General features: G+C 39.2%; 1 protein-coding gene across 2 annotated transcripts in view; it reads right to left on the reverse strand.

The window, feature by feature from the left end:
• Positions 1-1223: 1223 nt before the first annotated feature.
• The window catches only part of LPGAT1 (lysophosphatidylglycerol acyltransferase 1), a 114826-nt gene continuing 103369 nt past the window's right edge, over positions 1224-12680 (reverse strand). For both annotated transcript variants that reach the window (XM_040446389.1, XM_040446390.1), the window contains exons 7-8: positions 8164-8270; positions 1224-6001 (exon numbers count right to left, since the gene is read on the reverse strand). In XM_040446389.1, coding sequence (XP_040302323.1) covers positions 5850-6001; positions 8164-8270 — 259 coding nt within the window. In that variant the 3' untranslated portion in view covers positions 1224-5849. The remainder of the gene's footprint in view (positions 6002-8163; positions 8271-12680) is intronic.

Genomic DNA, 12680 nt, shown 5'->3' on the forward strand with positions numbered 1-12680 from the left:
TTCAGTCTTCTGTCCCCAATTTGTTCTTCATCTTGGACAGAAGCAACTTCTAGGGGGAAAAAATGCAACCTCAACTCAAAACAGCAGCCTGAATCCAAACAGAAGAAGAGGTAGACTGAACTGCAACGTTTTAACTTATTTGGTAGATTGTATATTTTTAATACATTTAAATTGTTTTCAGTGGGATCAAACATATTCTACAAACAAATACCTGAACAATAAAGGTTTTGAAGGCTCAAAACAAAATCTAAGAGAGACTTCTATCGGTCTACTTAGCTTTGAGACCGGAAAGCACAGAACCAGCTTTAGAAAAATGCAAGCTTCCCATGCACTTCAGGAAAAAGTTTGCATTTGTCAAATTCTTCCAATCAAAAGCATGCTCTGTAGGACTGATGTTAATGCTTCTCCACCTTTTAAAGCCCCTGCAAGGGTCAGTGATAGGAATTTCCTTAGAGCAGTGAGTAGCTTAACTGTGAGGAGTTTATTCAATACTAACAGTTAAACCGAAAGACAGGCCAGTGGTATGCTGGAGACAGCTCCTACCGGCTCCTGACGCTACAGCCGATTGTTACATTTTAGTGTTTTGCCAGCAGTTGTTAAACAGCTGTTATTAAAATTATGTAAGCCTATAATTGGTGCTGGAGCTCAAAGTGGTTCACCTAACGAGTGAAATTTGTACAAGGGTAAGAAATAGTTTCACAGATCACAGACCAGATTGAGTGACAATCAATTTGAGAAGTAGGTGAATTAAGATGTTATTCCATTTTTCAAATCATAGGTAGGCTACAAGAGTTCGGCAAAATCAGTTAAAGCATCCTGGGAGAATCACTTGGCCATATGGAGCTGACAATAAAGTATATTTTATTATTTTCTGTTAATTGTGTTATATGTCCTTGCTATCAGGAAAATTTATAGCAAATGTATGTACACTTTGCATGCATCATTTTTTTTTTCCAGGAGAGCGGACTGGTGAACAGTTACCAAGATACCAACAATATACCAGTATCTCCACCATACTATGGGGAAAAATGGGGAAGGAGTGGAGGAAACAGGTTAAAACCAAAGAAGGAAGTACACCGTTTTTCATTTGGTTTTTCAGTTTGCCCTCAGCATCCAGCTGCCATGACGTGCTCTAAGTACATGTCCACAGATGTTAATGCCAAAGAATCTCCAGAAACACACAAACACCCCATCCCCACCACTAAGAAGTAAAAGCACTTTACTTGAAAAAAATCAACTTTATTTTTCTAGGTTAAAAAAAAATAGAACCAGCTATTCATTTTTGTTGTTGTTGTTGTCGAGAAAATGTTTCTTTTGGTGTTCACATCTAAATTTCTCAAAAGGTGATCTGGTTACTAAAATAATCCCGTATGCATTCATAACCCAGATCCACGTGTGACCAGCCCTTTACAAAAATTTATTACAGTTGCCACAGCCTTTACATTCATTCTTATAATACATTACAACATGCAGATACATGAAGAAAGAAAAACAGGTCAACAAGCAGAAGTAAACATATGGCATCAGGAAAACTAAAATCCACCTGTATAAAATAAATACGACTTTGCAATAACTGTGACGAAAATGAAAGCACTTAATGTAACAATGGCAGGTCAATGTACAACTGTGTCATTACCCAGTCACCACAGAAGTTACTGTAAGATGCAGACTCCTCCCGTGGAAAGAACTTGTGCCTCAGTCATGTGTTCAACAGTTCTACACAATAAAAATAAAGCCATTTGAAATATGTGTGCACATTTTGCAACCAGAATACACTTAAAAACTTTTCACTCTTTCAACTGTTCTAAAAAGTATTAAATGTAAAAATCCTCAAATGGAAATTCTGCAGAAAAACCAATATTTTTCTTCCATATGGCTACAGTCACCCTCCCCAACAGTTCAGCACCCTCAGCTTATTCCCAGGGTCCGGTTCCTAATTGTTGAGGATCAATGCAAAATGATTGCAATAAAGCACCAACCAGTGACCGCTCCAGAGGACACCCGGCCCCTTTGTGATCTAGAAATGTCCAACTTAGGTGGTTTTGGTCCCAAACGTATTAGACTCCACCCCCTCATAAAATAAACCAGTATACCTGCTGCCCAGTGCCGCTTTTGACTTTGCCTTTCACATTAACAGACGTAAGGTTCACAGCAGTCCATGGCAAAAAATGAGACTAACCATTTTTATTCATCTTTATGGACCCAAGGGGACCTGCTCGTAATGGTAACTCTGGAGTGAAGTCCTGTGTAATGAAGAAAATGACAAACTCTTCCTATTCAGCAGCGCAAATAAAATTTTCTTAAATATAAAAAGAATCCAATAAGACTGTCCATGATTAAAGACTACTTTCTATGATTATAACCAGGTCCTGCTAGTTCAGAAGAGTCTTTAGGGAAGTGATTGTCAAAAACATTACTAAAGACAAATCCACAAGAAGTGAGTAACATGAGCAAAGAATGAAGAGGCATTCTTAACATCAATGTGAACGATATTAACACTAGGATGATGTGAGGTTTACATTGGGTGATTTAACATTTCATTTTCATAAAAGGCTTGAGTATAATCGCAATACTGCCAACGCCTGATTATTCAGGGATTCCTTTTCTAGCCCATGGATTACTTAGGCTTTTGTGTTCCCTCTTTTTGCAGCGGTCTTCCCAAATCTTTTCGCTACTCATTAACACAGCCAAAAATACATAAATGAGAGAAACTAATAAACAACTGAAATCTTTTTTTTTCATTAACAAGCATCCCCAGAAGAAAAAAAAAAAAAAAGTTTGATGAGAAAAAAACTCAAACTCGTAAATACACACTAGATTTTTGGCTAACTATGACATATTATTGGATTAATTATCCAGTAACCCCTAGTTCCTTTATAGTGGGAAATTAACAGTTGATTGTAATATTAAAAACTACTTAATATTATGACAGATCTGAACTCAGAGCTATCTTTTAAAAATCTATTTAGATTCTCAACTTATTTGCCCACCCCAAAACATCATTTTCCATTCTATAGTTTTTCTTTACCTTCCACTGGTGCATAGCTTTCTCCATCGTATCTGTACATTTCAACACCAATAATGGTTTCTGAAGTTAAGAGTGAACTGCCAGTGTGGTCACTTCTGTATTCACTGCACCTGCTCTTGGCCCATGGCCAAGCAGGTGCTCCACTGCTGTGACTTGTTGAGACCAGGATCCAGTAGGGAGTTCTCAACCCTCTCTGCCACGGGAATCTAGGCAGATCAACTGAGATCAAGAAGTGCTGAGATTCTACAAGTACTGGCATAAAACTGGCACAGTTTAATTTTCTCCCCCTTAACAAAACATACAGTCTCTAAACCTTTCACCTCACTTTGCGCAGAAAGTACAAACTGGGAATTTTTATCCAGTTCTGTACAGTGGCGTATTGCCGCTTCCCTGATTTGCCATATAAGAACACTGATTCTCTCTTCGCATTCCCTAGTGCGAGCAGAACTCCAGTTACTGGTAAGGAGAGCACTATCGATGCTCTCAAATGAACGTATTTTGCAAACAGAAGAAAGAGAACACATTGATAAGCAATCAAAGAGGGATACACAGATCAACTATGGATATTTACAACCCACAGGTCTATTTTCAAAATGAACTCACGTATCTATTGGTATTTGTCACTCTAGAGTCTGTTGAAATGACTCAGCGCTTGAAAAGTAAAGCATCTTATAGAATAGTTGGTTTAATGTGTACAGTATATTAACAGTATCACGTTCCTTTGGAGCACAGTGATGGCGATAGTGGCTCTAAATCGCATCTATGTATGCACGTATGCATTTCTCTCTCTCTCTTTTTTTTTTTTTTTTTTGGTAGGAGAACTGGCCACTCCTCCCTGTGGCTTGCTTTAGCAATGAGGAAAAGGTCTGTTTAGCTAGGACTGTGCATGCCATCCCTGACAGTGAGCAACTTATCCCCCAGATGGCTGACTAATCTCTCAAATGAACAATTTCAATTCATCCTGTAATCTAGCAGTGTTTGCTGGGCCTCAAACAGAAGCATCATTAAGCTTCTCTTTGGCTTCCTATTGTCATCCATGCCTCTTAATTGAGATTGATTTCACCTACTCACTGTCACTGTAAAGCACACAATAAAATGCCTGGATTTCAAAAAAAAAAAAAAAATCGCATCTGATCACAAGCACTACCAAAGCAAACACATTAACACCGTCTTCTGCATTTTACCAGTAGTGGCATAATATGCAACGAGGTATTTCATTAACACATTATTCTCTTTCATATATGCACGGAATTAACCTAAAGACGAAGCTGCTGTGGACTTTTATTTGGTGTTGCTTTACCTTCCCACATAACTGGGAGAAAATTCACATCTTTTCAGTTTCCTTTTTTGGTTTATTTAAAAATAGAAAACATTAGCCTTTATTTTTATTTTCTGGCCTACTTCTCAAAATTGCCATTTGAATGATTAGCGACAACACGGGAATCTACAATGCTCGTATCACAGAAAACTACCACTGACTTACTCAGATCTTAATAGTCCTACAGTCCCAAACTAAAACACACGCTCTGTCTCAACACTGGGAATGCACGGGAAGAGTCGATGCAGTCCCAGCACTTTGTGGGAAGAGTCTGGTTCTACTATGAGGTATAAATCACATGAACATAGTAGGAAAAAAATCTTCTCTAGAAATAGACACTTGACTTTATTCTCCTTAAAAGCAACTGGAAGAGACAGGGGAAGCCTTTTGTGCTGGTCTGAATCCTGGTCACACCACCCTGACACGGGCAGCAACGTGACGTGACGACGGAGTATAGGTTCAGGGGTGCCGTGTGACAGCTTGTCACCATTTTGAGCCCGTGTCTGGCTCTAGCTCCTATTTTTCTGATCGAACCCCTTTTTCACCTCAAACGGATCATTTAAATGCTTTACAACGTTGGTTTCAGCTGCCCCCGAGCAAACTTGGTGCTAATACCCCAAAACGGGAGACAAAAGCCTCGGAGCTGGACGGAAGCCTCTGCAGAGCGTCAGGGTCCAGGTACACGTGCAGAGACAACACAGCCTCTCGAGAATTCCACTCACGGATTAGGCTTACGTTTGTTTTCAGGCTATATTACTAATCCTCTGCTATATATGCATCTGATAAAAGTGCATTTTGTAAAAGACAATTATCAATCTATGATATGCCTTCTGTACAAAAAGAGAAATCAAGTGACCCCCTCATACAAGGGAAAGCACTAGCGCCTGTAAACACGATATTGGACTGAGCTAGCCTTTTTTAGAAACACATTCTAGTACCAGAATGTGTCCAGTGGACCCTGCTTTCCCCCCATGCGAATGCCTGACACTGGAGTGCCACTGCAAACCCCTGGGGAACAGCTCTTCAGAGGGTGCCAATGGCTCCCCTGCCTCGAGGCTCCTGGGGACACGGCTAGGGTCGGTGGAAATGACGGTGCTCTGCAGCACTGCCCTAACAGACACTACGAGCTAAGAGGAACGGACACAACTTTCTGAGCTTGAACTAGATTACCAAGTACATCTAGTGGCAACAGCATTTCTCTCAGATAGTCTTCTAGGATGGTTTTATGATTTCCTCTTCTCCGAGTGGGATGTTCGCTTAAGTGTGTGGTAGAATGTATCTTTTGAAAACATGAAAAGTCCTTAAAACATATTAGCAGGTCATTATATTACTGATCCTCATTTTAGTAGAGTTTTAAAATATCCCGAAGGGGGATAAATATTAATCCATCCATTGAATTTCCTTTGCTTTTTTTTTTTTATATTCTGATTTGCACATGTAAAATAATGCACACTTATGAAAGTCTGAACTCCTCTGGTGACCTTGACAAGTCCCAGTCAATTCCTAAAACAGGCAATGGTAAAAATACTGAATGATCTTATACCACATATAGCCTGACAAAAATGCAAAGGACTGTATGAGGAATATCCACATATTGCTGAGGGTCATCTCCCTGGAAACAGCTTCCTTATGGCCCTTGGGAGGTGGAAAAGCCCCTAAAAGACAAGATAGAAATATTAATTTGTTTTACTGTGGTGGTAGGTCTCCCGAACAAAAGCTGAATATTAGTTTAACTAGAATTTCTGTTGTTGGTTTTTTAAAGCATTCTGCGACTTCCCTTTTTCCTGAAGAGAGATCTCATTTGAAATAACAATTTTCAAACTGCTGACCCCTTTCCTGCCTCTGAACATTTGCATTTATTTTCCCCACCTGAGATGCTTCTCCTCATCTCTGTGAATAGCAGGTTTAACTGCATTCTTCCAATATCAGAAAAAACACCATCCATCTCCCTCCCCCGCCCCAAGGACATCACGCTCATCACTATGTTTATTTCCTTCTCGGCACTCTCCATGATCTGTAATGATCCAGATCTATCTTTTCTTTTTGCTACAGACTTGTTTACTGTCTGTCTCCTTCTGGAATATAAACTGCATGAGAGCAGGCACTCTGGCTGCCTTGTTTCCACTGGAACCCTACAGATCTCCATGGCAGCCAGGACACAGGATGTATCAAATTGATATTAAATATTTTCTGAAATAACATAACTTACACTAATTCCTCTATTTACAAGTTAAATGTTTTTGCAAAAAGCGGTGGTAAATCACATATTATTTTCAAAAGGCAATATTATTTATGAAATATATCTTAATAATAAAAAAAGAAACACAAAGTAAACAGATGTCTTTAAATTCTTTTCTGGAAGGGAAGGCTAGACTACTTCGGAGCAATAGTACCTAAGGTCATCTTGATAACACTTCAGCATTTCAAATAGTCTTTGTCCTTGCTGATAATCCCTTTGGGTAAGCTGATTCATGTGGGGATTTGCTTCTCACAAGCAATTTACAGAGAACACTTCCAAGTTGCAAGGTCTATTATACAAATAGCTTTCTTAAAAAAAAGACTTCCATTATTGTTGCTGTAATTTTGCCTAAATATCATAAAGCAAGACATAAAGATTGAAAAAGAAGAGACACTCTCTTCTCTTAATCACCTTGTGCCTTCTTACACATCTATCCTGTTTTATCTTTAAAGAAATTTTGAGAGTAAGACCAAAGATTGTACGTGGTGCAGAAGGATGTCTTGTTCAATGGGTCTTACTAAGAATTCTAAAGACATGCACAGCGTCCAACCCCTGTCATAGAATATGTACTAGTCCACAGCCCCAGAGTCGGAATGTTAGGATCAGGAAGGAATCCTGTTGTGGGTAAAGTGAAAAAAAAACCCTAAACACAAAAACAAAGGCATTAACGGTAATTAACAGTATCAGCTTTTGCCCACCATCAGGCCTTTGACAGTCTGATTTAAGAGGAACTTTAATTCTGAACCAAAAAAATCTAAGTGGGAAGAATATAGCACTTTCTGTTCATCTAAAATCTCATAGCCATCATCAAACTTAAAACAACCTCCTCTTCCTTTTTATTCCCCTTCTTATTGTAAATTCTAGAAATTAAGTGTACAATATACTTAGTTATTTGTGAAAGCACTTTGGTAATGCCTAGCATTCTACCAATTTTCTTCTTTCCTAACTTCCTTTCTTTCTCCCTCTCTCCTCCTCCCTTCCCCTCCCTTCCTTTCACCGCATTGTAGTTTTCACAGAAGGTGGAGAATATTAAGTACAGATAAGGGACCTTACGATAAATTGATGTTTTTCTCCCAAGGAGAAAAGTGTAAGGTTGAGTATAAGAAAAGTATAAGTATAAAACTTAAAAAGTAAGATTTATCTCTAATATGTAAAGAAAAGAATAACCACGCATAAAAATGCAGTTCAAAACGATCTCAAATGACTGCAAGATGATGGCATTATTTAAACAATCAAGTAAGTACAATGCCAAATCATAAATGTTATTTACTATTTCATAAAACAGCCGTGTAACTGTATATGTATATAGTCTTTTGCATACTGGTACCCTCCTGCATTAGTTCCATTTATATAGTTTACTCATCATTTGATCTTGCATATTGCCTGATGAAGTAAAAGCCTGAATACATTTAACACTAACATTGTTCTTATGAATATTCTAAGCTGAAATTCTTAACTGTAGAAATCCTTTGATTCCTTTAGGGTATCTGAAGAATGGAAAAAATGGTTATCTCCCCCAAAGTACATCTTTGGAACTACCACTAACTTCAGAAACCTATGTAATAGGATACTCTGTACCTGTTTCATAAAAATGTGATAAGAGTTCCTCTTTTTCAATAAAACGTTGATAGAGCCAATCAGAGAGGCCATCAGTCTCCAGGGGTACATCTTTAATTGGAAAGATCCTACGAAGAGTTAGAAAAAAAGCAAAAACTACTTTAATTCAGGAATCGAAATCATTCAGAAACACAACTTAGCTTTGGTCACTGAAAAGCTGAAGAAAGTTATGGAATGGCCTTTGTTTTTGCCGCTTCTCAGATCATCTTGGTTTTTAAAATTGTGTTGATTACACAACAGATGTTCACTCATTCATTCATTCATTCATTCATTCATTCACTAGCCTATCATATGTTAGGTCCAGCACCAGAAGATGAAAAAATATTAATAAGTTATCCAGTATCTATAAATAATTATTGAGAAATGCCTGTCTTCCTCTGTGGGTTTAAGAAGAAACGGTATTCAGAACAGATGAAGTTTTCAAGTGTAGCTACTTTAGGACACATTTAGAGCAGTCGGATGCTAGGCTGAATGCCGAATAATGCATCTTGGCCATGTTCTTTGGGAGGAGATGTCTGTGAACCAGACAGAATCTGCCTAAATTGGTGCCTTTTCACTAACTAGAGCACAGATACTAGTGTCCTGAGAAGGGCCACCTCTTACTGGAGCACAAATGTGAAGATTCTGTGAACGCGTCCCACCTCAACAGGAAACAGACTGGGATGACTAGTGACCTATAGTTGCTGGATGGGGGATCGAAAAGGGTAGCTGGGTAAATACTATACATTTGCTGACTCTGAAAAGTTTTTTTTGTTTTGTTTTGTTTTGCTGTTTCTTGGTAGGGGGTTCTTCTTTTAAATTTCTTCAAATTTTATTTATTGAGAGAGAGCGTGCATGTGTACACATGCAAGTGGGGTGGGGGGGAGGGAGGGAGAGAGGGAGGGAGGGAGGGAGGGAGAGAGAGAGGGAGAGAGAATCTCAAGCAGGCTCCAGGCTCAGCACAGAGCCCATGCAGGGCTGGATCCCATGACCCTGGATGATGACCTGAGCTGAGACCAAGAGTCAGACAGTGAACCAACGAGCCACACAGGGGCCCCTCTTTATTTTATTTTATTTTTTTAAATCAAAACCATAAAGGTACCCAGTCTTAAAAGTCTGCAAAAAGTTTGTTTGTATGAAAAATAGCAGTCCCTGTCCCTCTGCCCTTTGTTTCTCTCTCCCGAGAGGAATCGATTTTTACCTCTTTTAACCAATTATCTTGATATTTATCACCATGTTTCTTCAGTCTGAGGGCCTATCTACTGACCTCCCCTATGGAAGCTCCTTTCTTTTCTCACCACACATTCATGTCCTTCCCATCTTCCCAGTGCAGTGTGCGTAATTTTAATTAGCACAGTATTAGACGTTTACATTGTTATAATCAGGTACATATATTCAAAGCTAAACCATGTAGTAAATCAAGGCTACAATTCCTTTCCTGCTCAATTTTTGTTCTCCCTGAGTTGAGCAATCATATTGTTTTCTCTGAATATGTAACTAATTCAGCCATCAGCTCTTGTCTGTCAATTCTCTAGGTCAGGTCTGCAAACTTTTTCTTTTTTTTTTTAAGTTTATTTATTTTGACAGAGATAGAGAGCATGCGCATGCGTGCACAAGTGAAGGAGGGGCAGAGAGAGAAGGAGAAAGAGAGAATCCCAAGCAGGCTCTGCACTGTCAGCACAGAGCCCAATGCAGGGCTTGAACTCAAACCATGAGATCATGACCTGAGTTGAAACCAAGAGTCAGGCTCTTAAACTGACTGAACCATCCAGGTGCCCCTGCAAACTTTTCCTTAAACAGCCAGATAGAAAATATTTGGACTTTGCAGGCTATATGGTACCTGCTGCAACTATTCAACTCTGCTTTGTAGTGTGAACGTTGCCTTAGGCAATATAGAAATAAATGGGTAGAGGGGTATAGTTATGATCAAATAAAATTTTATTTAAAAAACAGGCAGTGCAGGGTGCCTGGGTGGCTCAGTCAGTTAAGCGTCTGACTCTTGATTTTGGCTCATGATCTCTCAGCTCATGGGTTCAAGCCCTGAGTCAGGCTCTGTGCTGTCTCTGTGCTTGGGATTCTCTCTCTCCTTCTCTCTGCCCCTCCCTGACTCATGCTGTCTCTGTCTCTCTCAAAATAAATAAACTTAAAAAAAAAAATCAGTTTCAGGAAGTCACAGTCTTGATTAAAAATTTTACTTTCAAATATAATTTGAAATTATATTTCAAAATAAAATATAGTTTTATTTACACAGAAAATAATTTTCCCAACCTTAGTCACCTTTCTGTTCCTCCAAGGATAGTACTATGTTGCTCTAAAGCAGTCATATAGAAGGGTTTTGGTCTATTAAATATTTTAATGGGGTAGGAGATTCTGAGGTCCAGAAACTTCAAGTTTCAGCTTGCTACTATAAAATCCCCTACCAGAATTAGATTTTCTTTTGCTTTGAAAGAACATTTCAAAGCATTTATTTTGCTTTGAACAAAAAGATGCATTAAAGAACGTCATAACTTTTAAAGAGGAAAAAATACTTGAAATACTTATGCCACACAAAATCATCCCATAGGCTTGTATTTCTTAGCCCTTTCAGTGCTTATACTGCTGAGTAATTGAAAGATCTCTTTCAAATTAAAATTTTTACTTCTGCACTCTCATGTTCTCATATGCCTCACTAAAGTAAGAGACTGAGACTTCGGGGCCGAGATCCCCTTCCACAAACGGTACAGCTTTTTTGTTTTGTTTTGTTTGTTTTTAATATATGGAGAATCTTTGTTCTTTGGGCCCAATTAAAATAATCCCAGAAGGTAGTGTGGCATAGTGACTAAGGGTATAGACTCTGGGATAGATGGCCGGGGGCTGAATTCTGGCTCAACAGCATTTGCCAGCTATGTGACCTGGGGAAAATTGTCTAACCTCTGTACGATCTGGTCCCTCCATCTGTAAAATGGGGTTAACAGTATTATTTACCTTACAAAGTTGTTACACATGCGCACTACTGGGCACAGGGGAGTGGCATAACTTGGTATTGGTACTGATGGTGGTGGGGTCATTAAAGACCAGACCACTCATGGCAAGTAGCTGTGTTTTCCAGCTCTCTGGCTTCAGCAACAGTTGTAGTGATTGAACTGGACCCAAAGTTGCTATAAGAGTTTGACAGTTCGTGACTATTTTCTTTTCTTTTCTTTTTTAAAGTTTGTTTTGAAGGAGATAGAAATAGCGCGAGTAGGGCAGGGGCAGAGAGAGGGGGAGAGAGAGAGAGAATCCTAAGCAGGCTCCATGCTGCCAGTGCAGAGCCCAATGCAGGGCCCAATCCCACGAATAGGAAAATCATGACCTGAGCTGAAACCAAGAGTTGGACACTTAACCAACCAAGCTACCCAGGCACCCCTCCATGACTATTTTCATACGCATAATACTCTACACATTTTTCACACAGCGTAATACTCTATACATAACAGTGTGTGCGTGTGTGTTTCTATACCAGTGAGGCAATATGAAGTCAGCCTCAAGCCAGTCATGTAAAAACATAAATGTTGTTACCAAGTATTACAGAGGTGAATTCCTGACAGAGATTCTAAAGATTCTTTTAATATCAATAATGAAATAAATACTCAGAGGAGCAGAGACATGGAGATAAAATTTCAAATGAGGGGTCAGTTCCTTGGCTATTTAAACAAATTTGTCTTTCCATTTCTTCAAAGGGTAACTCTCTACTCTTTGAATTATAAGAAATTCTCAAAGTAAAAATAATATTCCAAGAATTTTAATGTCTCCTCTTTTCCTCTCCCCATTAAAAAAAAAAACTTTCTCTAAGATTTATTTATTTTTGAGAGAGACAGACAGACAGAGAACGAGCAGGGGAGAGGCAGAGAGAGACATACACACAGAATCTGAAGCAGGCTCCCCGCTCCGAGCTGTCAGCACAGAGCTCGACGCAGGGCTTGAACACACAAACTGCGAGATCGTGACCTGAGCCGAAGTCAGAAGCCTAACCTACTGAGCCACCCAGGCGTCCCTTCTTCTCCCCATTTTAACTAAGAATGCAGATCCCTATGGGGGAAAGTTACATAGGCTGTACAAGCTCCTCAGGCTGTTCTGATAGACTGACCCACCTGCAGTGGACATGGAATCCTACAGAATTTAGCCACTAGGCAAACATATTTCTATGGAAAAATGTTGGCAGTGTTCACTATACAATGCTAAACTCACATTGTCTCATCTGCTACATCTTTGTCCTTGGCTACATCTTTGTCCTTGGCTGCAAAAGGCCAAACTCCCCTGTCTCAAGCCACTATCTCCACTTAAAGTGGGTTTGAAAGGGAGATTTTTTTTTTTTTAAGTCAGTTTGTGAAGTAGCTTTTCCTAGCCTCTTGCCTTGTCTGAGAAGCCTCTTTAGGTACCTATTGTATGAAACAGCCATTTATATTATGAGGACTGAAGGTCTACATCCACCAAGCAAACTTACAACCTTAATTTGCAGGTAGGAAGAGGAATTAACACAA

Source organism: Herpailurus yagouaroundi, unplaced genomic scaffold (genome assembly GCF_014898765.1).
Source record: "Herpailurus yagouaroundi ecotype Mexico unplaced genomic scaffold, PumYag 195, whole genome shotgun sequence".
Taxonomy (NCBI): Eukaryota; Metazoa; Chordata; class Mammalia; order Carnivora; family Felidae; genus Herpailurus; species Herpailurus yagouaroundi.